The 23809-nt window shown below is 40.7% G+C and overlaps 1 protein-coding gene across 1 annotated transcript in view; it reads left to right on the top strand.

The window, feature by feature from the left end:
* The first annotated feature begins 3911 nt into the window (after positions 1–3911).
* The window catches only part of POU2AF2 (POU class 2 homeobox associating factor 2), a 37718-nt gene continuing 17820 nt past the window's right edge, over positions 3912–23809 (top strand). The window contains exons 1-2 of the mRNA XM_070472877.1: positions 3912–3921; positions 13606–13715. Of these exons, the coding sequence (XP_070328978.1) occupies positions 3912–3921; positions 13606–13715 (120 nt within the window). The remainder of the gene's footprint in view (positions 3922–13605; positions 13716–23809) is intronic.

The following is a 23809-nucleotide window of genomic DNA, read 5'->3' as shown; positions in this document are numbered from 1 at the left end:
ATGGCTCCACCCGCTAGGCATGACAGCAGTATCGCCTTGCTTCCATGGCTGCCTGGCTTTCCTCCACAGCCCTTTCCCACCACAACCTCCTTCCTCACATCCCCTCAATGCCCCTCTCTGCAATCAACAGCAGCCCTTGCCCTGGGATTGCTCCACAGTCCCCAAACTCCAGCTCCCAGCCACTGCACCTTCCAGGGGACCTGCACCCCTGTCCAGGGTATGTATGGCTGCAGCAAGGACTGTCTGATTCTCATTCCATTTAGGCTGCCACAGATCAGCTGTTACCCTCTCAGCCTTAAATGTCTCTCCTCTGACTCAGACAATTGCCCTGATGTGGGAATTGGATCCCTTCTTTAAGTTCCCAAAGGGCAGGTCCAGTCCAACTAACACTCCTGTTTTTCCCCCTAGTTCCTTCATCCTACTGAGTTTTGCATGGTTCTATACATTCTTTTCCTCTGGTCAGGTACTCCTGTCCACCCTCAGCTGTTGTTCGGCATCCACTTCTATGTCTGAAGGTGTATTCCTGATGCACCGGTGGAGGGAGAAGTACTCCACATCCACCTACTCCTCCACCATCTTGTTCTCTCCAGGGATTTCTTTTTAAATGTATCTAATTCTATGTAAACAATTCTGGAGTTCTATGCAAATACAGCAAGTGTACTACAGCCTACTTTTAAAGTTCAAGCCTGTATTGATTGCAAACCAATTTCTCAACTTCAGTGCATCTCAGCTGTCCCAATAATGTCTAATCTCTGAAATGCTTCTGCAGTGTATTAGACATTTCTAGATTAAAATGTTTCTAGAAAATTTATGATACAGATGCAGGAGCAGCCTACAGGAAGATGATTACAAACTCTTTGGTGTTGTGTTCAGTTGTGTTCAGTTTATGTAAAGAGAAAGATTATACTGGGTTGGCCAGAAACTTCATCCAGGTTTTTGTGTAACATCTTATGAACTTTCTGGCTAACTCAGTACTTGTGATAGCATTTCTCTACCATGAAAAATAATGGAATTCCCTCTGCTATGCTTTATCTCATATTGCTACTTCTACCCAGTAACTCGCATCTCTGATGCCTTCTGTAGCAGGGTTCAGCATGGCAGGCACTCACTGGGGACTTTCTAGGTGCACAGCACCATCAACACAGTTAAGAGCAGAATACAGAGCAGAAGGGAGAGGCATTCTGGCTGAGGATGGGGGCTGGCTATGCAAAAACCATTGACCAGCATAGAAAGCTGTGCCATTAGAGACTCAAGCAAGAAGCACCATGAAATGGGCCACTGAATCCATCTTGATGAGTATAAAAGCGAATTGCCTGGAGAAGGTAGCATTTCTGCTGAATCCTGAAAATCACTGAGTGGTCGGTTATAGCTAGAGCAAGTCTTAACCTTCAGTATTTATTAAGAATCACAATTATAATGTATAATGCAGATTATCTGACAGGATGGACAGATTTATCCTTGATTCAGTAAATCTAAGATAGACTGCATTGATTGAGTGTTGCAGGTAATTCTGAGGCAGGTAGTCAAGGACCACACTGTGCATTGGGGTGGAGGCTGTGCTAGGGGAAGAAATGGTAGACAGAAAGAAAGGTAGGATGGGCCAGACCATAGAAGTGCCATGCTGAGGAGGATGAGCTCTTTTCTTTCAGCAGCAGGTGCTGTATCTATGTTTGTAAAAGGTTATTATACTTGAAAGTTTTATAATGTTCCAGCTCTTTTAAAACTACAGTGTTGAGAAGAATATACATGTTAGAGAATTTGCTGTGGCTTAAATTTTTATATTTTATTTTAATATAGAGCTGTTGGTTCAAAGAGTAAGCAAGAATGAATTTGGATGCCCAGCAGGGCACTCCTGCTTAAAATAGGATAAAAATCACAGGCTCTGGGACCAATGTGGTTATCCTCTCTGTGTGTCTTCTCATTTGCTTAAAAGAGTAAAGAAAACAGGTAAAGGAAACTGGAAAATTGAAATAAATTTGTCATTTTGGTTTTCTTATAGAAATGTGGAGACCACAAAGGTGTAGTCTATCAGTAACAGAAATGCAGACACAACGTCCTCAAATCTACTGTGAGTTAGAACATTCTGGAAACTCATTTGAACTACAAATGTTCTTCCAGAGGAGAGTTTTCAAGCTATTCAGTCTCAGAACCCCTTACTTTTTTATACACCATGAGGACATCAACCAGCTTTTTATAGGACTATTATTCATATATATTTACTACATTGTAAGTTAAAACTAATAGTATTTAAAATATTCATTATTCATTTAAAATAGTTATGATAAACCATAACATGTCAACATAAATAACTTTTCATAAAAATAGCTATGATTTCCAAACTCTAAACAAATTTATTGAAAAGGGTAGCACTGTTTTACAATTTTACAAATGGCCTGACTGTCTGGCTTCAGAAAAACAGCTGGACTCGATCTGTTTCTCCATTCAATATGTTACAGTAGCACAGTTCATGTAGCTTCTAGAAAACTCCTCTGGGCATTCATGAGAGAATGAGAGAATAAAGGGCAGATAATTTTTTGTTTTTATTATGAAATCAGTTTCAACTATGCTGATCTTCTGAACCAGTCTCCAGGACCTTGGAAGATGTCCAGAACACCCTTTGACTAAAACACAACCACTGTTGTCTGGACTCCATCTCTCTGAAATGTGCATGTGATGCAGAGTTGGAGGAACATTTGTTGTCACCTATTTGAAGGCCTGAAGTGTTGGCCGCTTATTTGTGTCCAGCTTTTGGCAACCCTGTGGATCGTAGCCCTCCAGGCTCATCTGTCCACAGGGTTTCTTCAGGACAGAGCACTAGAGTGGGTTGCCAAGGCCTCTTCCAGGGGATCTTCCTGACCCATGGATCAAACACTGGTCTCCTGCCTTGCAGGCAGATTCTCTACTGTCTGAGCCACCAGAGGAGCCTGAAGTCTTAAAACACCAAGTGTTACACAAATCCAGAACAACCAGGAACTAACTTTATTCAAGACTGGGAGACCAAAATTAGGTTAAGCTGCAATAGCGGGTAAAAATAAATAATGAAAATGTCAGAAAGGACCTCAAATCTGGTTTCTTTAAATTTTGATCTAGAAGATTTCATGCTGACTGTGCATTTTTTTTAAAAAAATTTCTTTTTTAACTCAAAAAAATTTGTTTCAAAATATAGCTCTCTGAGCCCTAGTCCAGATGATTCTGAATTAGAATTGGCTGTGGGGTTGGGTAAAAGTATTTTTAACAAGCTCCACTAGTGATTCTGTAGTACTGGCAGGTTTTAGAAACCTCTAATATAGATAATATATTTATGCTTTATATATGATAAAAAGTTATCCCATTGTATTAAAGTGACATTCACTTTTCTTTTTATTCCTAAACAAAAACAACTTCCTTTCTGAATTCTATCTATATCTAAAAGATACGTAGCTTATAAAAATCATGTATTCATAATTACAAAATTAACAGTATAATACCTATATTTCCTACTGGGAAATATGTTTCTTTCATACACAGTATTTTTCAAAACCAAACTCTATGTAAAAGGGATAGAAAATTCCACTGCTATTCATAAAACAAATTATAGATTCCTTGTTTCCATAATAAATGTTTAAGAGAGTTTGTTCCTAATGGAAACTCATTGTTACAGAATAAAAATCTACTTGGGGAAGGAAAAAGTACCTTCATATATAATCTACACTGGAGATGCAAATTGTAGAGAAACAGACACCAAAGGATTTGCATTTAATCAAATCTAAAGCAAGTCATTTCAGAAGCATCATTACCATGTACAGAAGAAGCCTTTCCCATCAGAATCAGGCTGACCTTTCCAGGAGATTGGCTCCCTTATCAAGGAAAATCCACCATTCACCTGAAATCCTACGTTGCCTTAAGAAGGAAATTTACCAGAACCATCCAGAATGGAAAGTGGTGAGTCAATATCAATTATCTAAAACTTTTTTTAAAACTTTGAGAAGCCTAGTGTTTATTTTTGACATCACAAAGCTATAACAGAAAGCAAAGGACAAGAAGAAATATCCCTAACTCTAGCTCGAACATGAAAAGATATCAAAACAGACCAGAGACCAACAACTTAGAACTCTTGATAATATTTTCACAATTCTGTTCACATTTAATTACTAATTGATGGATTTATTTTGCTGTATCAAGTACATGAGGATATGTTTTCTGAAAGATCAATTCTACTGAACATTATTTTTATAAAATAAGAACCTGGATATTAAAGCATTCTTTTCCAGTGTAGCCATATAGTATATCAGATGTAACAATTTCTAGCAAGTTTTCAACTGTAAGAAAAGTGCAGGAGAAGAATACACATTTATAGAGAGCTTGAAATATCTTTTATTCATGCATCTTGCTTTTAAGATTAAGGATGAAGGACTTTCCACATACACATGGTAAAGAAGAGCTGTTATTACACGAATTCAAGCTGTATATAGATCTTTCCTGGTTTTTTCACTCTGAGGATACAGATATCAGTGTCAACATAATAATATTAGTTTAATATTAGCCTCAAGTTTGTGTTTCAGACACAAACTCGAGATTTAAAAGTTAGCATTGTAAATTTTAATAAATGATAATAGAAGAAATATTCTTTAAATGCTTTGTAAAGTAGCTTGAAAGAAAAATTAATATTTTTTTAAATTCTACAACTTCTCAAAGACTGATCCCAAAAAATTTTTAAAAAGCCATAAGAGATCTGTCTCCTGCAGTATAGAACTGGTTATAAACGGAAGTTTTAAGTTTTGGGATCTAATTCTGAGGCTTAAAAAGTGCCAGAGGGTGACTACTGGGAGGGGTTCGTGGGTGCCTATGGTAATAGGTAAATCAAACTTCTACAAAATCTTCACATGTTAACTAATTTAGCTCCACTTCTTTAGAAGTTTTAGTCTTTATTTCAGAGTAAAACTTCATAAGCAGTATGTATAAATTAATATACTGAACATTTCCCAATTAGTTGCTGAACTTGTTTTCCCTTGTGCTCTCCTGGAGGTTTCCCATAATAAACAAGTATGGTATCATTTCCCCAGACCAGAAGCAGAGCCACACACACTGAGCCTCTAGTGGGCATGGAGGAAGCACTGTATCCTACACGGGGATCTGCCTCCTCCAGGGGAGAGTGCTTCTGTCCTGAGCGAGACAGGCTGAGGTTGGTGGCGGCCAAGAGGGTACCCACAGCCCCAGAACTGGCACCTGAGCCAGACAGTGGGCCAGCACACTGTATTACCACTGGCCTGTCCAAGACCTCACTCTTGGCACTTCCCTGACAAGCAGAGAAATGGAACCACTGCGGATGCTGTTCACCAATAATCCATCATTCAGGATGTTTATTCTGTTCTACTTTAGTGAGAGTGTACTTGTATTTCATACCATCAGGAACTACAATTCAGAGAGACATCGTCTATTATCTTAACTTTACCATTATCTAATGTTGCAACTCAAAATATGAATTGTTTTCTAAAGTTATGGGATGGTTTTTTGTTTTATCCTCTTTTTGTTTCAAACTCTCTTTTTAATTCCTTACCTTATGTAACACACACCTGCTTAGAGACTCTAAGGAGTTTAAAAGCAAGAAAATGTATTCCAGAGACCATCATCAAAAGTAGTAAAATAAGGTGCTTCAAATGTCATAAAAGTATTTCATATTTCATAACTAAAAACAATTGAGGAATATCCTACATTTTTAATAACCAGTTGCAGAATGTATGAGTTTGATTTAACAGAAAAAAATTAAATTTTCAGAAACAATATTAAAGCAATAACATCATTAAATCTACTATGGGCCAAGTTCTTCTTCAAAGTGAACAGGAATGAGGAGAAGGCATGACTGAGACAATTTGCCAAGTATACATAGTCACAATACTAATGCATAAATTTTTCCCCGAAATTCGAAAGGATACATGGATTCTTATTAACAAATTTGCTTGTGCTTTCTCTCTGGAAACACATCTTTGTTTTCTCAACAACTGATCTGAATGCAAGTCTGTATCTAGAGTATTTGAATAAAAACTCTTCAGCATCTCCTGGTTTATGCAGGTGTGTGTTCTTTAAATAGACAGTGTATAAGGGGGGAAACATTTGGAAATATGAATACAGGCAATATTTTTAAACTCTAAATATCATTCCTCTTTTAAAAAGGAGGATAGGGTAGGTTAAGGAACTTTCAATTCCCCAAAACAGGAAGAGTAATCTGGGTAATAGGTTTAAAGAATTGTTATGAGGTTCCATGTTTTAATAACATGTATTTTAACTAAACTTTTTTGTATTCACTTCAGAGCCTGGTTTATCCCCATTGTCCTTATTTTCTTACCACCCATGCCCCAGATGAAACTGATCTCTCCCACATTCTAAAGATCTCTAGCCTTCTTTTTGTGCCCCCATTTTCCTTAGATTCTCTAAGGCATCTTGTTTACTCCACAAGTAGTCACTAAACACCTACTAGGTCCCAGATACTTAACACCACTGATTATTCCTCTTTCTCTACACTTCCTCTTTCCTTCAGGTCCCTGTTGCTATCACACCACAGCATCACATGCCTACATCTCTGCCCCGTCCCCCACCTGCGTCTGCCTTGACCCTCCCTATCTCCTGCCTTTCCCTGGGCATCAGAACTATCACCTTTTCCCAGGGCTCAGGGCTTGGATTTCTACTCCTTTTGCCGAAAAGTTTTCTTGGAGAACTTTATTTCCATAGTTTTAGTTAGCATAGTTTTAGAGAGGTTTCTTAGATATACAATTCTAACCCTTGTCGAAGTTCTTATCTATCCACAGGATAATTTCACTTGATTAAGCCACCACAACCTCAGAGTCAACATATTCAAAACTGAACTCTTTTTTCTGTGTCAGAACCAATCTTCCCTGGCTTCTTAGTTCTCTTCTTAATCATGGTAGTGTGTGTGTGTGTGTGTGTGTGTGTGTGTGTGTGTGTGTGTGTGTTCTTTTGAAAGAGACATTTAAGATTCCTTAAACCTGCCCTTTCCTGTTCATTTCCAAAGTTTCTGGCTAGCCTGTCACTGTTTTATCATTTTCCATCCTCTCTGCGCCTTCATCCTTAACCCATCCTGAGGTGTGCCCTTAGATTAATCTTCCCCCCAGAATTCCAAATCTTCCTAAATATGGTAAAGTCATAATACTCCCCTATTCAAAAGGATTAGTGGTTTTCACCATCTACAACATAAAGAATAGACTTTTACAGCCTGATTTTCAAGACCTTCAACATTTCCATTATTCTCAACCCAAAAAAAAAAAAAAATACTTTCAACAAATATTTACTGGAGGGCTACTAACTGCCTTGCCATTACTCTGGCCTGGAGAATTCCATGAGCTGTATAGTTCATGGGGTCACAAAGAGTCTGACACAACTGAGTGACTTTCACATTACTAAGTGCCAAGTGCTGTTCTAGGCGTTGGCACTTAAAATGTTCCAATGAGGTAAAGCAAGCAAAGATTCCCATCCTTGTGGAACTTACATTCTAGCAAAGGAGAGGAAGACAATTAACAATAAACTTAATAAATAAGGAAAGTATATAGGATATTTAAAAAGTGACAAGCGACGCATAGAAAAAGTAGAAGAGGGTAATTGCAACTTTAAATTAAACATGTTCTCATTGAGAAAATGACATTTGAGCCAAATCTTGAGGGAAACAAGGGCATTTAGTCATGTGGGTGGCGGAGGGAAGAATGTTCCAGATAGAGGGGACGGCCTCTAATCCAAAGGTCCTAAGGCAGAAGTGGTGGGTTGATGTGTTTCAGAAACTGTCTGCAGTACATACAGTATCACAAGATGAGATCCGAGATGTGGGGGCACAAGTTTATGTTGGGCCATCGTGAGGACCTTGGCTTTTACTCTGAGTAGAATGGAGAGCCATTTTGTGGTTTTGAGATGAGAACTGAGGCAACTGGAGCTTGTTTTTTAGAAAGAATCACTTTGGCTGTTGTGTTTAGATAGACTGGGGATGGAGGAAGAATAGAAGCAAAGAGATAGGTTGGAAGGCTACTGCAGTATCTTTATGAGAGAGGACAGTCAATTGTACCTGGACATTAGCAGCAGGTTGGGGGGGGGGGGGGGGAGTGGCACGTCCCTGTGGCTCAGATGGTAAAGAATCTGCCTGCAATGCAGGAGACCTGGGTTCAATCCCTGGATTGGAAAGATCTCCTAGAGAAGGGAATGGCTACCCACACCAGTATTCTTGTCTGGAAAATTCCATGGACAGAGGAGCCTCGTGGGCTACAGTCCATGGGGTTGCAAAGAGTCGGACACAACTGAGTGACTAACAAACAGATTACCAGTGGAGCTGGAGAAAAGTCTGCAGATTCTGGTCTGTTTCATAGGTGGCACCATCAGACACTCCTAAAGGATGGATTGTGAAGTCTGAGAGAAAAGAGAGGAACCAAGAGTGACTCTATAGCTTCTGGGCAATCAGAAGAATGGGGTTGCCATCAACTGAGATAGGAGGGGGTCTCCCCAGGTGGCACAGTGGTGGAGAATCCACCTGCCAATGCAGGAGATGCAAGAGATGCAGGTTCGATCCCGGGGTTGCAAAGATTCCCTGGAGTAGGAAATGGCAAACCACTCCAATATTCTTGCTTGAAAACGTCCATGGACAGAGGAGCCTAGCAGGCTACAGCCTAGCAGGCTACTGTAGCCTCGTGGGCTACAGTCCATGGAGCTGCAGAGTCGGACACGACTGAGCGCAGCACCATCATCACCACTGAGACAGGAATGTTTCAGATAAGCAAATACAGAGGGAAGAACAAAGTTCAGAGCTGGGCGTGTGGAGTTGGAAACGTCTACTATACATCTGAAAAAAGATGGACGTCGAAGTATAAAGTCCAGGACAGGTCTGGGCTAGGGGTACCCATTTGAACTTCATCTGTATATTGATGGCATTTACATCTATTAATTCCAATGACCTTAGTTTGTCCCCTTTCTTTCCGCATGTCTTGCTTTTTCCCGCCTGCCTCTGCCTTTGCTCATACCAAGTCTAATATATATGACCTTTCTCCCTCCTCCTAACCTATCCACGTCAGTCTGAATCAAGCTTAAGTCCCATCCCTTCCCACAAAGTTTTCATCAACAAACCAAAATACACTCTTCCCCCTCCCCTAATCCCTCACAAGTGAATGTCTATTTCTCTCACTAAAATAAGGTGCCTTTGAGGACATCTGTTGTAAGTTCTAAATTTATTTTGCATCCCCTGCGGCATATAGCCCCATATTTTGCACCAAAGTCAGTGCCAACCGGTACGTAAGACTGATTTTTTTCTTATGGCAAAACTTCAGAAGTTTTGATCTGTTTGTTTGTCATCTCATGAATTTTATCCCTCTATTAGTCTCTATGTGGTTATTTGTTAAACTTATTTAGAATAGGTATATTTCCTCTAGGCTTTTTGGCATACACATAAAACACAAATAAGTAATTCAGATTTAACCCATCAATTGAAAAGCCCTTCCCCAAAAAAGTAAAAACAAGACAGTCTGCAAACACACAAAGGATCAGCCTGGACCTCTTCAACATCCACCCCAGACTTCTCAGACCCAAGTCCACACTTCCATCAATCAGCCAGACGTTCCCCCTTTCTGCTCAGCTAGGAATGCCTAGGTTAGAGCTGGCCCCCGCCTCCACAGGAAACATAAAATCCCTACTCATGTGTATATCTGAGAACCTCTGAAGGTTCTCAAACTTCAGAGAACATCAGAATCACCCAAAGGGCTTGTTAAAACACAACTGCTGGGCCCACCCCTACAGTTTCTGATTTAGTATATCTAGAGAAGGACCTGAGAATCTGCATTTTTAACACATTCTTAGCCAGTGCTATTGCTCCTGACCCCAGGTTCACACTGAGGATCACTGGTGTGTACTCTCACTTGGACTTTTCTGTCTTGCTTTGACTCCTGTTTTGTTCTGTTTTAGTGCTTGAATCACTGTCATATACCAGGCTGCTAGATGGGCCCCAGAGGTGTCTTAGTTACTGACCACATGCTCCAACCACCACCCCTCCCCTGCCCTTCTTTATTCCAGGCTCAAAAGTTGAGAGCCAGCTTGTGCCCTTGACCCCAATTTCTTGCTTCCTCTTGGAAATCTCCTTCCATCATTTTCTCCCTCTTTCCTAAATCTTCAGTCCCTCCCTTTTCCTGTTCAAATATTCTCAAGTATCTCCTTCCAGGAATTCATTGAATGGATACAAAAACATACACAAACCTCTCCTTGACCCTGTAGATCTCTCCAATGATCATCCAACCTCTTATTTCCCTTTCTACTTCAAACTTCAAGAAGTAGTCTCCCTGTCCCCACCTCTGCCTATGACATTAGTACCTGGCTTCTGATGACCTCACACTCCCAAAACTGCTCTTGCTAAGTCAACACCAGCTACTGGAGTGAAAGCAATGGATGTTTTGCAGTCCTTATCTTCCTGCACAATTCTGTTGTATCTTATTCTTTTTCCTTCTTTCTCAAAATTCCTTCCCTCAAATTCTGTAATGTCTTATTCTCTTGTTGTTGCTGTTTTTCTGGTTCTTCTCCAACCATTTCATGGAGGGTTCCCTCCATCTCCTCTGACAACCCTTCAAATGTGGATATTCCCCAGGCTTCTATCTTTGATCATTTAGTCTACAACTTCCCAACCAGTGTGTTAGGAATCATCATTGTACGAGCTCCCAAAATATTGATGCTCTGAGCTGTTGGGAGAAGCCTGGCCTATTTATCCCAACATGCCAGATGCATATGGTCTTTGTGTGCACCATGATGCATGTGTGCTAAATTGCCTCAGTCGTGTCTGACTCTGTGGCCTGTAGCCCGCCAGGCTCCTCTGTCCATGGGATTCTTCAGGCAAGAATATTGGCGTGGATTGCCACGCCCTCCTCCAGGAGATCTTCCCCACCCAGGGATTGTCTCCTGCATCGGCACCTGGGTTCTTTACTACTAGGGCCTCCTGGGAAGCCAGTGCACAATGGTATGGTTCTAATTTGCAAACATTCCAAGAAAGTTTATTCTCTTCCTTGGTTTCATTACTATCAGCATTGTGATGGCTCTGAAACATGTGTCCCCAGACCAATCCCATGGTGGAAGTTTGAGAATCACCCTTGAATGTTCCCTCCCCTTTCCCCTCCTACATCTAAATAATAATTTCCAAATTATTGTTTACTGTCCTCTCCTCGCCCTCCTGTCAACCCTTGCTCAGACCCCACAATCTCTTGGATGAATTATCCTGGAATCCTGCTGACTGTTCTCCCTGTGGCTCTGTGATTCTTAAATCTGAATCTGCCCTTCATACAACTGTTAGAAAAATCTATCTCAAATGCAAACCTAACCACACTACCCCCATACCCAGAAGCTCCAATGGCTCACTGCCAATAAGATAAAGTCCAAACTCCCTTACCCACGAGAAACTTCATGACTGAGGCTCGTTCATTTCCTTTCCCCAACCTCATTTTCTCCCTCCTTCTGGTCTTGCCTCCAGGCCTTTGTCCTGCTGCCTTCCATTCCTGGATTGCTCTTGCCCATTAATCATCATACCTACCTCTTACCTTTGCTATCAACTTGCCTTCCCTAAATCTGTCCCCACGCTCATGAAGAATTGCCACACTCTGTGTTTTTCTGAGTATTCTGTTCATGCATATTTCTGTACTTGTACTTAGCACATTTGCCTTATAATTGAGTATTTCTTGCCTCCCACAAGATAACATGTTCTTTTGTATCCCCAGCTCTAACACAATGCCTGACACTTAAAAAATACTCAATAAATTATTGATGAATAAATGTACTCTTGGTGTTTCCCCCCAAAATAAGGCCTCAGACACAATTCTAAGAGCAACATGTAGATTCCTTTGGAACAAACATAAAATCCTTAAGCTTTCAATTTGAGGCTGATTTGAAAGAGATACTCCAAGCCTCTTTAATTAAAAGATATATAGACCAAATCCTGTCAAAATAAGACCCAAAGGATCAGTCAAATAACTTTGTTTTGCCGAAATCAGATTGCATGTGAACTTTATTTGAATTGAATGATAAATTGTCTTGGAACCTAGTTTTTATGGGGTTTTTTTATTTGTTTTTTGTCTCCCTCATTGTGTACAGACATTTTGTATTTACTTTGGTACTTTTCACAGCATTTTCACGTGTATATCTTATAAAATTTTGCGGTCAGTTTTACAGAGATTATTATACCCATTATACAGATGAAAAAAAATAGGGCTGAGAAATTGTAATTTTCCGAAGTCAGTGGCTCATATGAAGTCAGCAAGCACTGGTTGCCAGGCCAGCAGCCTCTTTCACCCAACGCTCCACTCTACCTCTCATTTTGGTTTGGATTTCTTCTTTCTTTCCTTCTTTTTATTCTTTTTGTAATAAGATTTGACTCCTAAGTCAATCCTAGACTAGAGAAGATTTTTTGATTCTATGCCATACAGACTAATGCTGAATTCTGTGCCAGCTGAAAGTGCTGGTAAGCCAGCAACACCTCAACTAAAATTAATTGAAACCAACCAACCTACTATAGAACAGGAGTTCAGAGTTAGAAAATATCTGGCAATCCCTGTAGTTCAACTGCTAATTCAGTGCTTAAATGCTTTCTATAACACTCCAGACTAAAGGTGTTTCTTTCCCTGCCTGACCATCCTCAGTGACAATGAAGTCACTGCTTATGGAAGCAGTGCTGCCAATTTCAGAACATCGGGGAAATATTTTTGTCTATTGTCTGTTATCTCTCTGTCATTTTGTCACGATGAAAAGTAAGGATTTTTTTTGGTAATTAGAACTACAATATGACCTAAATCTGGATCCTAGCTCAACTGTTTACTAGCAGCTATGAAGCCTTTCAAATAACTTAGCCCCAAACTTCAGTTTCTTCATCTGTGAAGTGAATCAAATGAAATAACACAAGTAGCCTTGTATTTAATTTCAGAAATTAAAAATATATTTAATAGGGGCCTTCCTTGGTTGTTCAGTGGCTAAAGCACCATACTTCCTATGCAGGTGAGCCCAGGTTCGATCCCTGGTCAGGGAAGTAGATCCCACAGGCTGCAACTAAGACTAGTTGCAGCTAAATAAATAAATAAAATTTAAAAAATAAAAATACATTAAGTATTAGTGCAGTGAAGAGATAAAAAATAACTTCCTTCTTTAGAACATTATCTTCTTAAAACAGTCCAGTTGACCTGTTCACCCACATCAGGTAGGAAGGTGACAAAGCAAGAATGTCACTCTGTAACCTGAATCATACAAATCCAACTTTTGTACCATATCCTAAGCATTATTTCAAGTTGCATCCAATCCTTGATCTTGTAGTTAGAGCATACATTGTAAATCTTTCAGGAGTAAGTCTTGGGAAAGCAAGAATACAAAAAAGAGGACAATTTGAGGAGCTGTTGTGTAAAGGGGGGAGTAGTCTTTCTTTCATTTAAGCAAAGCTTGGGTCAGTTTCTATCAGGAACCAGGATATAGGACTAAATGACCTCTGTTGAAATCACTTCAAACTCAAGTCTAACATTCTAATAAGAAAATAGCATCACAAAAATTAGTCTTTGAATGCATCCCTAGGGAGGTTAACCTAATTATACCATCTACATTTGATTCTTACTGTCCCATTTGCTTAAGTCCCAGGAGACTACAGCAAGCGAGTGTATCAAGGAGTGAGAGTGAAGCACACGGTCAAAGACCTGCTGGCCGAAAAACGATCCAGGCAGACAAGTAACTCAAGATTTAATGTAAGTCTCAGTTAAATACATTCTAAAGTCTTTGGGGGCTAAGTCCTCTATTAAGGTTAGTTATCTCCCCTTCCTTTCATCTTCACACCAGTCTCTCACCTCTTGAGTCTGATATTCTCCATAGCAAGTGTTAGCCAGGGCTTCCCTGGTGGCTCAGAAGGTAGAGAATCTGCCTGTAATGCTGGTGACTTGGGTTCCATCCCTGGATCAGGAAGATCCCCTGGAAAAGGGAATAAGTACCCACTCCAGTATTCTTGTCTGGAGAATTCCATGGACAGAGGAGTCTGGTGGGCTACAGTCCATGGGGTCTTCCTTTAGCTGGCACACACACTATATAATTACTGTTATTAACATTATGGCACATATGTCAATCTATGAACAAGGATTCCAAGACCTCTGTGAATTTATAGGCTGCCCACTTCACCTCATGGGTATAAAAGGATGATGTATCCTGATATTTTCATTTACCCCAGTCAGGAACTAGCAATGGTTCATCTGGTAGAAATAAAGCTGACCTTCACCCACAGCAGGGGAAGTCACTCAGTCATGTCTGACTCTGCGACTGCATGGACTGCAGCCTGCCAGGTTCCTCCGTCCATGGGATTTTACAGGCAAGAAGAGTGGAGTGGGCTGCCATTTCCTTCTCTGGGGATCTTCCTGACCCAGGGATCGAACCTAGGTCTCCCACACTGCAGGCAGACCTTCACCCCCAGGCTATTCTAAATCTGATAGAGACAACTTAAGAACAAACAACTTCTCTGTAACATGCAAAATCAGATTTTAAAATCCTGGTAGGATTTGTCTTAAGTCTAAAATCTGTCACCCTTGTCTTCATAAATAGCCCCTCTCTATACCTAAAATGTTTAAGTAGTTACACCCAAATCTCCAACAATGATTCTTGAATGGAGATAGCAGTTGGCTATCAGGTTGGGTATATAATCACTCACCTTATTGGGTGAAATATAACAACATGAATATCAGACATCCCCCAGGGCATTGCTGGGGTCAGGACATGGAAACAGATAACCAAGAATAAAGGAGGGGGCCACATATAACACCAACCACAGGGGCTGGGACACAGGGCAAACTGGTTCTTCCAGTGTGTTCTGCTCCAAACATCAGCACCAGCTTCAACACTGCTGCAGAGTCAAACTTCTGGGACGTGTTTCAAGTGAACTGACTCCAGATTCAATTTCCTGCCATCTAAGAACCCCTTGTATTTTGGGGTCTTCATTTCTTTGGAACCTCCTCTTGTCTTCTAGTTCAACAAACGGAGCTTAGTTAATAAACAGAAATCTGAATAATTGGCTTCTCGTCTGCTCCTAGTACCATGTTCCTTGTAAAACTTCCTCAGGATCATCTGGAATGTGAGTTAAAAGTTTCCCTATGAATCGAGTCTCTTGAGAGAGAGAGAGAATTCAGAGTCTACTCTGAGTGAACCACAGCTTCATGGATGCAAGTGGAGTGCTTGGCCACTGCCACCGCTAGGATTGTGAAACTTGCTAAAGTTCCAGGTGTGCGGTCAGTTGGGAAGATAAGAGTGAAATGAGCACAATGCCATAGGCAAGGAGCTGATTGTGTGTCTACCCCGTGTGAGTCAGGGTATAACTCCCTCCTCGACATCGTCATGGAAACACATACACAATGATAAGGCGCTGTACCAGGCGGAATTATATAACAAGACAAAGAGGTTCCTATTCAAATGGTGGAGGTAAATATATTTTTATTTAAAAATTCCCTAACATGATTTTTTTTAAGCTCTGTGACTGTGTTTTCTTTATTTTTTTTTTTTTGATGTGTTAGCTTTTTTAAAAGACATAACAATATAAACAATAGTAAGTCATATTACATTGTCATTTTAAAATGCAGACTGCTCGTCCCTGTACCATGTCTAAGAACGTAGTTATTACAGGGCTGGGGCCAGGGAATGGTCATTTTTTAATAAGCTCCTTGAGTGATTTCTTTGCACATCACAGTATAAGAACTTCACCACAGAGCAAAGAGCAGCTATCAAACCCCTCCCCCCAGCCAAGTTTCTTATCTCTACCCAGATAAGAATTTGCTGAGCTATTGCAACTGGCCCAGTGACACTGAATGCTATACAGAAGTGTATACAGGAACCATGTGATACATGGTCTGTGCCATTAAACATCAAATAACCTGGTGGAAAGGAAAAATATATATTATTTAAAATATATATATTTAATATATATGTGTACATATATAAATATTATATATTTAATATATTATATATATTTATATATATATTTTAAAAATATATGACCATATAACCAAGCACTACACTGAATACTCGAGACAAAAGACTGGGCAGCATTGCCATGTGATATGAAGACTGGGACACTATTTACATAAGCACAGTTTAAAGTGCACTTCCTGTGTGTTATCTCATTTGACGGACACCCTAGCCCCTCGAGACTGATATTGATGTAGTTTTACATTTTATAGTTGAAAAAGTTGAGGACAAAAGAAGGGAAGAGATTATCTGCAGGTTACAGTTAACAAGTAGCAAGTCTTCTGATGCTCAATTCCACACCATTTTTAAAGGGAAAAACCAATGTGGACTGGAGTAGAATCATCTCTGATTCATGCAGTTTTCATTCATTTGGACTGTCATCACAAAATACCATAGATGGGATGGGGTAGCTTGTGTGCGTGTGTGCATGTGCACTCAGTTATGTCTGACTCTTTGGAACCCCATGGACTGTAGCCCACCAGGCTCCTCTGCCCACAAGATTTTCCAGACAAGACCATTGGAGTGGGTTGCCATTTCCTCCTCCAGTGGATCTTCCTGACCCAGGGATTGAACCCAAATCTCCTGTGTCTCCTCATGGCAGGTAAATTTTTTACCACTGAGCCATCTGGGAAGCCAAGCTTATGAACAGAAAACATTTCTCACAGTTCTGGAGGCTGGAGGTCCGAGTTTTGATTGCAACATGGTCAGGTTCTGGTGAAGGCCCTTTCCCTTTTCTGGGTTGCAGGCTTCTCATTGTGTCCTCACTTGGTGGAAGAGCACAGAGAGCACTCTAGGGCCCTTTTATAAGGGCACTAATCCCATTCATAAGAGCTCCACCCTCATGACCCAGTCGCTTCCCAAAGGCCCCACCTCCTCATATGATACAATCACATGGACAGAGGAGCCTGATGAGCTATAGTCCATGGGGTCGCAAAGAGTCAGACGTGACTGAAGTGACTTAGCACACCTGCAGGCCAGAAAACAGAGCCAAAAGATTCTACTGCAAATCCTGTGGAACGTGTGAATGCTCACTTAAGTGGCAAAATATGTGATTAAGTAAAGGATCTTGAGTGAAGGCACTTACGCTCTTAGGAAAAAGCTGATCCCTAAATGCAACCCCATGAACTCTACAGAAGGGAGTTATGCGAGGAACACACCAAAGAGAAGACACACAGGAGAGGACGTGGTCACGTGACCGAGTAGGCAGAGCTGGGGCCACGTGATCAGGCAGGAAGCTGGAGGGCCCAGAGTGGGGGCTCCCCTCAAGGCCCCGTGGGGAGCAAGTCCCACCAACACCTCGATTTGGACTGCCAGCCCCCAGAGCATGAAAGAATAAATTTTGGTGTTTTTAAGCCACCCAGGTAGCGGTAATCTGTTCCAGTAACCCTAGGAAACTAGTACACAGATACGAAAACTGTGTCCCTCAGATAAGTACTCTCTAGGAAGCATCTATTTGATGCCCAAATTTCTGTTCTGCTCACTGTGACAGTCCTTGGATAAGTTTACATGGGTTATGTTGACTCATCTTTACCACAGTTTCCTTCATGAACATCTGTTTTTGATACCATGAAATGTTTTCACATTTTTGAAGTAGGAATCAAAGAGGAAAAAATACCTTGCATCCAAAGAGTCTTTCACCAAAGAATGGACTTAAAACCACTTCTGTTCATTTTAGCCATAATCCTGTGGTTTCAGAACTATTATCATGTGTATCTGTTTTTAAGTAATTGTTTCCTTTTATTATTTTTCCAATTTTTTTCTGTGTTACTCGCTACTACACTACTAGATTTTCTACTAGAACACTTTAAATAGGAGCCACTCACCAGCATCTACCACCAAAAGATGTATATTTAGACTTTTGATGTAAGTTTATGCTGCACTGTTTTCAATTACACTATTTCAATGACTTTTCATAAAAACTATTCATTGAAAAATTTTAACAATATTAACAAATTTCAGTGAACTCTCAGCTATCATTAGTAAAATTTAAAAGAAGAAGAATTGATAGATTAATGGATAAAGAAGCTGTGGTACATATACATAATGGAATAATACTCAGCCATAAAAATGAGGTGGATGAACCTAGAGACTATTATATAAAATGAAATGCCAGAACGAGAAAAACTAATATAGTATATTAATGCATATATATGGAATCTAGAAAGATGGCACGGATATGAACCTATTTGCAGGGCCAGAATAGAGATGCAGACATAGAGAACAGACCTCTGGACACCGTGGGGGAAGGAGAGGGTGGGACGAATCGAGAGAGCAATGTGGAAACACATACATTACCATATTTAAATTAGATAGCCAGTGGGGATTTGTTGTATGACGCAGGAAGCTCAAACCTGTGCTCTGTGACAACCCACCGGGGTAGGATGGGGTGGGAGGTGGGAGGGAGTTTCAAGAGCATGGGGACATATGTATACCTATGGCTGATTCATGTTGATGTATGCAGAAACCAACACAACGTAGTAAATAATTATCCTCCAATTGAAAATTAATCAAATTTAAAAAATAAACCTGGCTAAAATAAATAAAACTAGAATAAATAAATAATTTTTTAAAAAGAAGAGGCTGTAAATCTAATAGCCATAATTTTTCATTTTGTTTTGAAATTCAGTGAACAGTTTGCAGGCTATTGAGATTTCTGATTGATTTTTCCTCAAACTATGATTAAGGTTCATTTAAAATTACTGAATATACAACAGTTGCATGAGGGGAAAAAAAATCTAAACTTACTAAATAGGAAACAGAGATCAGCTTGGATTTAAAACTGAGTAGTGGAATGGGGGGTACAGTGCAGTGTTGGGGGTTAAGAATGGGCTTGGTAATCAGGGTCTGATGTTTACTCTATTTTATTGGTTTATGGACATCCTAGCAGTTATCCTGTTCTGCTCATTCATCAAAATGCTATAGTGAAGAACAATAAGGAAATAGATAAGAAAGTGATTTTAAGTTAATATTCTACATAAACCAGAGGAAAAACAAACGATGACTCCTGGTGGTTTTTAGAAGACCCAAACTGAGAAAAATGTTGAGGAGCTATATCCCAAATGAGAAATATATTTGGATTAGACCAGCCTTGAATTATATACCATATGCATACACAGACCAAAATCTATTTCCACTCGACATGATCCTTTTTATATTAAACTCAAGTATCTCCTTTCCAAATAGTAAGCTTCAATAGTTACAGTCATTTTCTTTTTCTATGTTTTCCTGAATCCTTACGCTTAAATTAGCTGCTAAAATCTCTACATCAAGAACATATAGGATAAGGCTGCACTGCCAGCTGGGTATCTCGGTTAATCACCCTTTCCTGATTATTTTTGGAAGTTAACATTGTAAACACAAAAAGAAGCATGACAACAGTACATACTGATGGAAAAAACTGGAAGAACAGAAGGTGAATGGAAGTCATATAATGCATTTATGACATAGATTATATGAAAGTGTTTGATCTTCCTTGAGAGGTCGGTGACCTCTAACTGTCGAACAGATGCACATTGTCCAGCTCCATCTGTAACAACTGTCTTTCTGTCAGGACTGCTAGTTAGAGATTTGTTTCGTTCTGTATCCAGCTGCTGTTTTGTGGCACCAGTCACGTGCGCGTTTCGGTTACCACCAAGTGTAAACATGATGTCCGTATCTGTGATTTGCATTTGAGCTTCTCATGAGGTATTAAAAAATGGAAATAGGCAATTAAAAATTGCATGTTATAGCATCTCAAAGTTTCTTTGATTTCCCTGAAACTTTGGAAAACACTTCTGAGACTTCTCCGTGGCATTAAAAAAGAAATTGCTCCCTCCTCAGTCTGTTTGACTGACTGACCCCCCTTTTGGCTATCAGTGGTCTCCAGGAATTCCTCTCTCCTCTCTGGGCCTCTGTCCTTGTCAATAAAAGTAGAGTCTGGTTGGTCCTATTTCAGTATTCAATTTTAATACTCAAACTTTTAACAGTTTATCCCATCCCCTTACTTCTTTACTGTTCGTATTTCAAATGTTCCCATCTCACTATGGTTTGAAATATATCTCAGTTGCTGAGAACCAGCTCATATTCCAATTCCAGCATCCGTGACCTGGAGTTTCAGATCACTCTGTCATCTGAGAACCCTCAGTGCTCAGATTCGCAAGGGTTTCTCATCTAAGACACAGACAGCATAGCATGATGAAGAGCTTGGGCTCTGGATCCAGATGACCTGAATGCAAATCCCAGCACTGCCATTTGCCAACTGCATGATGACTGTAAAGGTACTTTAATCTTAGTGTCAAAGGAAGATAATAATATCTGCCTCCCAAAGTTATCATAAGCGTTAGATTTAACATGTGTCAAGGGCTTTGCACATGGTATGCGTTCAATGCTAGAGCATTAAATATTTCATCCAATGAACATTAGCATTCAAGTGATATAAGAAATTCACTGAACTGAAGAAATGTACAGCCCAGCTGAGAGAAAGAATTACACATGAAATAAGTGATTAAAAATTAAAAGATAGCTTTGGTATCCAAGCCCAAACACAGGACGGTGACCATCAGTGAGCAGGCAGAGGCTGAAAAGAGGGCGGGCAAGACATGGTCAGGGAAGGTGAAAGACTTCTTGGAGGAGCATGAGCCTTGAGCTAAGCTGGGAAAGAAGAAAACTCAGGTGGGCAGTGATGAGGGGCAGAGTTCAAAAGAACACAAGGGGGGGGTGACCGTCCAGAGAGAGAGGAGAGACTCTGTGATACGCAGTTGGTGGACCCTCTTGGTCTAAATGGTGGAGAAGTGAAGTGGCCTAGTGTGTGACCTTTCAAAATTTAGTTCTAGTCTTGCTTGCAGAGGTATCCCAGACACTCCCCTCTATGCCCATAGCCTCTGGTTGGCCGTACATGGTGCATGGCATGTTGTAAATGCTCAGAAAATGGCAGCTTTTATGGTTTTCCTAGTATCTGGAGCATGGCAGCATTTGATAAATGTTATCTGTCATGTTAGTGTGCTGTGAAAAGGAAGATATCCATAGGTGGTGGTGAGCTCTGAACAGCAACCTGGGGAAATAGATACTTCTGTCATCATTACTACTAATTACTAAGTACTACATTACTAATACTGTGTAAATAAATTGGCTACTAGAAAGGCATCAGATGATGCCTTTTGTAGATTCGAAAAATTGATTCACTGTGAGCAAATGAAACAACAAAATAATGGAAGCAACAGTTAGCAACATTACTTTTCTTCTGACTCAGCAATACCAGCATTATACCACTCAGTTCTCCCATGTACATGTGCTTAGTCACTTGGCCATGTCCAACTCTTTGCAATCCCATGAACTGTAGCTTACCAGGTTCCTCTGTCCATGGCAATTCTCCAGGAAAGAATACTGGAGTGAGTTGACATGCCCTCCTGCAGGGAATCTTCCCAACCTAGAGATCAAACCCAAGTCTCCCACATTGCAAGTGGATTCTTTACCATCTGAGCCACAAGGGAAGCCCAAGAATACTGGAATGGGTAGCCTATCCCTTTTCCAGGGGATCTTCCCCACCCAAGAATAGAACCCAGGTCTCTTGCATTGTAGGCAGATTCTTTATCAGCTGAGCTACCAGGAAAGCCCACATTATACATGAGGAGATGGCTAAGTTGAAGCTTCAGCTTCATGCATTTCATTAAGATAGAGTCAACTGCTCCCATCCTGCAGTCCTAAATATCCAAAAACATAACTATTCTCTAATAACAAATCAAGTATTATTCTTATCCACCACCACCATGTATGACTGTTTTATGAAAACATGAACTTCAAATGGCAGGAAGAAAGAAAAGTCTCAGCATTTTGATCAGGATGAGTTATCAATTTACTGACCTAGCAAATTACTTTTTTAAGTCTATATTTTCTCAGTTACAAAGGATTATATAATCATATGAATGGTACAGGTGGGAGGGGACCAGTACTCATAGTGTTTCTGATGTGTCCCCCTTCTCCCCACTGGGTACAGCTGTTTCTTCCTGCTTTGCTCAATTTTCCCGACCCCAGAACATGTTCCACCCTACTCACCGACCTGATGGATCTACCCAAAGCCAAGCTGTAATCCCTTCTTTATTCTGAGAAAGATAAACCTCCTTTCTTCTACTTCAGCTAGAGTTGCAAATTGAGTTTGCAAGGGAAATAGGCAATAGAAAAATCACATAAGGCACAAGAACAATTACAAAGAGTGCAAGTGTTCTATACTAGCTTAAATATCTAGTCAAAGACTGGCACGGATAGAACAATTGAGGTGACTTCTGGGCCTGAGTCTTCTGTCCCCTCAATTTTCTTTGGGGTAAATAAGAATTCTTAATAATAATAGCTAACATTTCCTCTAGGCTCCAAAGTAAAGATATCACAAATATTTTCATTTATTCATTTTAGAGTAAATTTCACTTATCAACAAGGAGCACAATAGCTTTAAGAGGGCGACACTCATATCTATTTTTCAGATGGGGAAACTAAGAATCGGGTAGGAATCAATGGAGCATAGATTTGAAACCAGGTTTGTTGGACCTCACAGTCTTTCTTTTACCCACCATAGTGCCTTCTAAGTTCACATTTCAGGTCCAAGGAAGGACGAGCTTTGGAAATAAATTACCCCTTTGCTTCAGGTCCTCTGCTCAGCCCTGAGCTCCCCCTCCAAACTCCACACAGGTCGTTGCCCCATGTCTTTTGCTCCTTCTCAACCACACGTCTGTCTCCCTGCCTGTCCCTGCAGTGATTCTGTATACCGTTCAGATGATGCCACACCCAATGCAAACCAGAGCCAGGACCTTCCTTTGCTTTGATACCCAGACATCTTGGAAGAAACTGGACTTGATTTCCTTCAAGAACCTATCTCTAGCTCCATCCCAGAACCTGCTACTGGAGTGTCCTTCCTCTCAGCCATCCCCCACCTCTCCTGGACCTGTGTTCTCCTGGGCTCTCTATGGCACCTGGCCCTCCCTGTAAAACAGAAAAGCATTTCCGGAGCCAGAGTCCACACAGACCCCACAGAAGCCTTTCTGCTGCTTTTCTTGAGCTCTTTAGGTCTGCCTCAGCCAACCCACTTCACTCTGACCTCTTCTTGCCTGAAGCTTGCTACCCTGCTCTGCCTTCTGCTGAAGTCTGATTTTTTTTCTGAAAGTTGCCGACCTGTCCTGAGAGGCTGATATCGCATGACTCGCTCCTGGGACAGGAGGTAATATACTACTCTCCCACTCTAGGAGGAGGAGACCGTCTCAGCTCCTTTCTGAAGGCTGGAAGAGACCCCAGGCTCAGGGAAATGCCGAGCTTACCAGTTCACTCTGGTCATTCACCTCTTAGATGCTCTCCCAACCTACATGGTGTTCCAGCACTCTCTCACAGTTGTACACACTAAAGAATCATATGCATACGCTGAATAAATAAAATAGCTAGTAAGGAAAGGGGAGGGTAATTTCCTTCTGCTCTTATCTTCTTATGCTGCTGCTGCTGCTGAGTCGCATCAGTCTTGTCCGACTCTGTGCGACCCCATAGATGGCAGCCCACCAGGCTCCGACATCCCTGGGATTCTCCAGGCAAGAACTCTGGAGTGGGTTGCCATTTCCTTCTGCAATGCATGACAGTGAAAAGTGAAGTGAAGTTACTCAGTCGTGTCTGATTCTTCACGACCCCATGGACTGCAGCCTACCAGGCTCCTCCGTTCATGGGATTTTTCAGGCAAGAGTAGTGGAATGGGTTGCCATTTCCTTGTCTGATCTTCTTATGAATATATGGTAAGAGATGGAGAGAGATAGACTACCAAGAATCTCATTTCCTGGGTGGTTTTTAGAATTCCATGCTAAAGACAGATAGATATAATCAAGATACAATTTCC

Source organism: Odocoileus virginianus, chromosome 10 (genome assembly GCF_023699985.2).
Source record: "Odocoileus virginianus isolate 20LAN1187 ecotype Illinois chromosome 10, Ovbor_1.2, whole genome shotgun sequence".
Taxonomy (NCBI): domain Eukaryota; kingdom Metazoa; phylum Chordata; class Mammalia; order Artiodactyla; family Cervidae; genus Odocoileus; species Odocoileus virginianus.
Note: the sequence above shows the minus strand (reverse complement) of the source record. Positions and strands in the feature narration are given on the sequence as shown.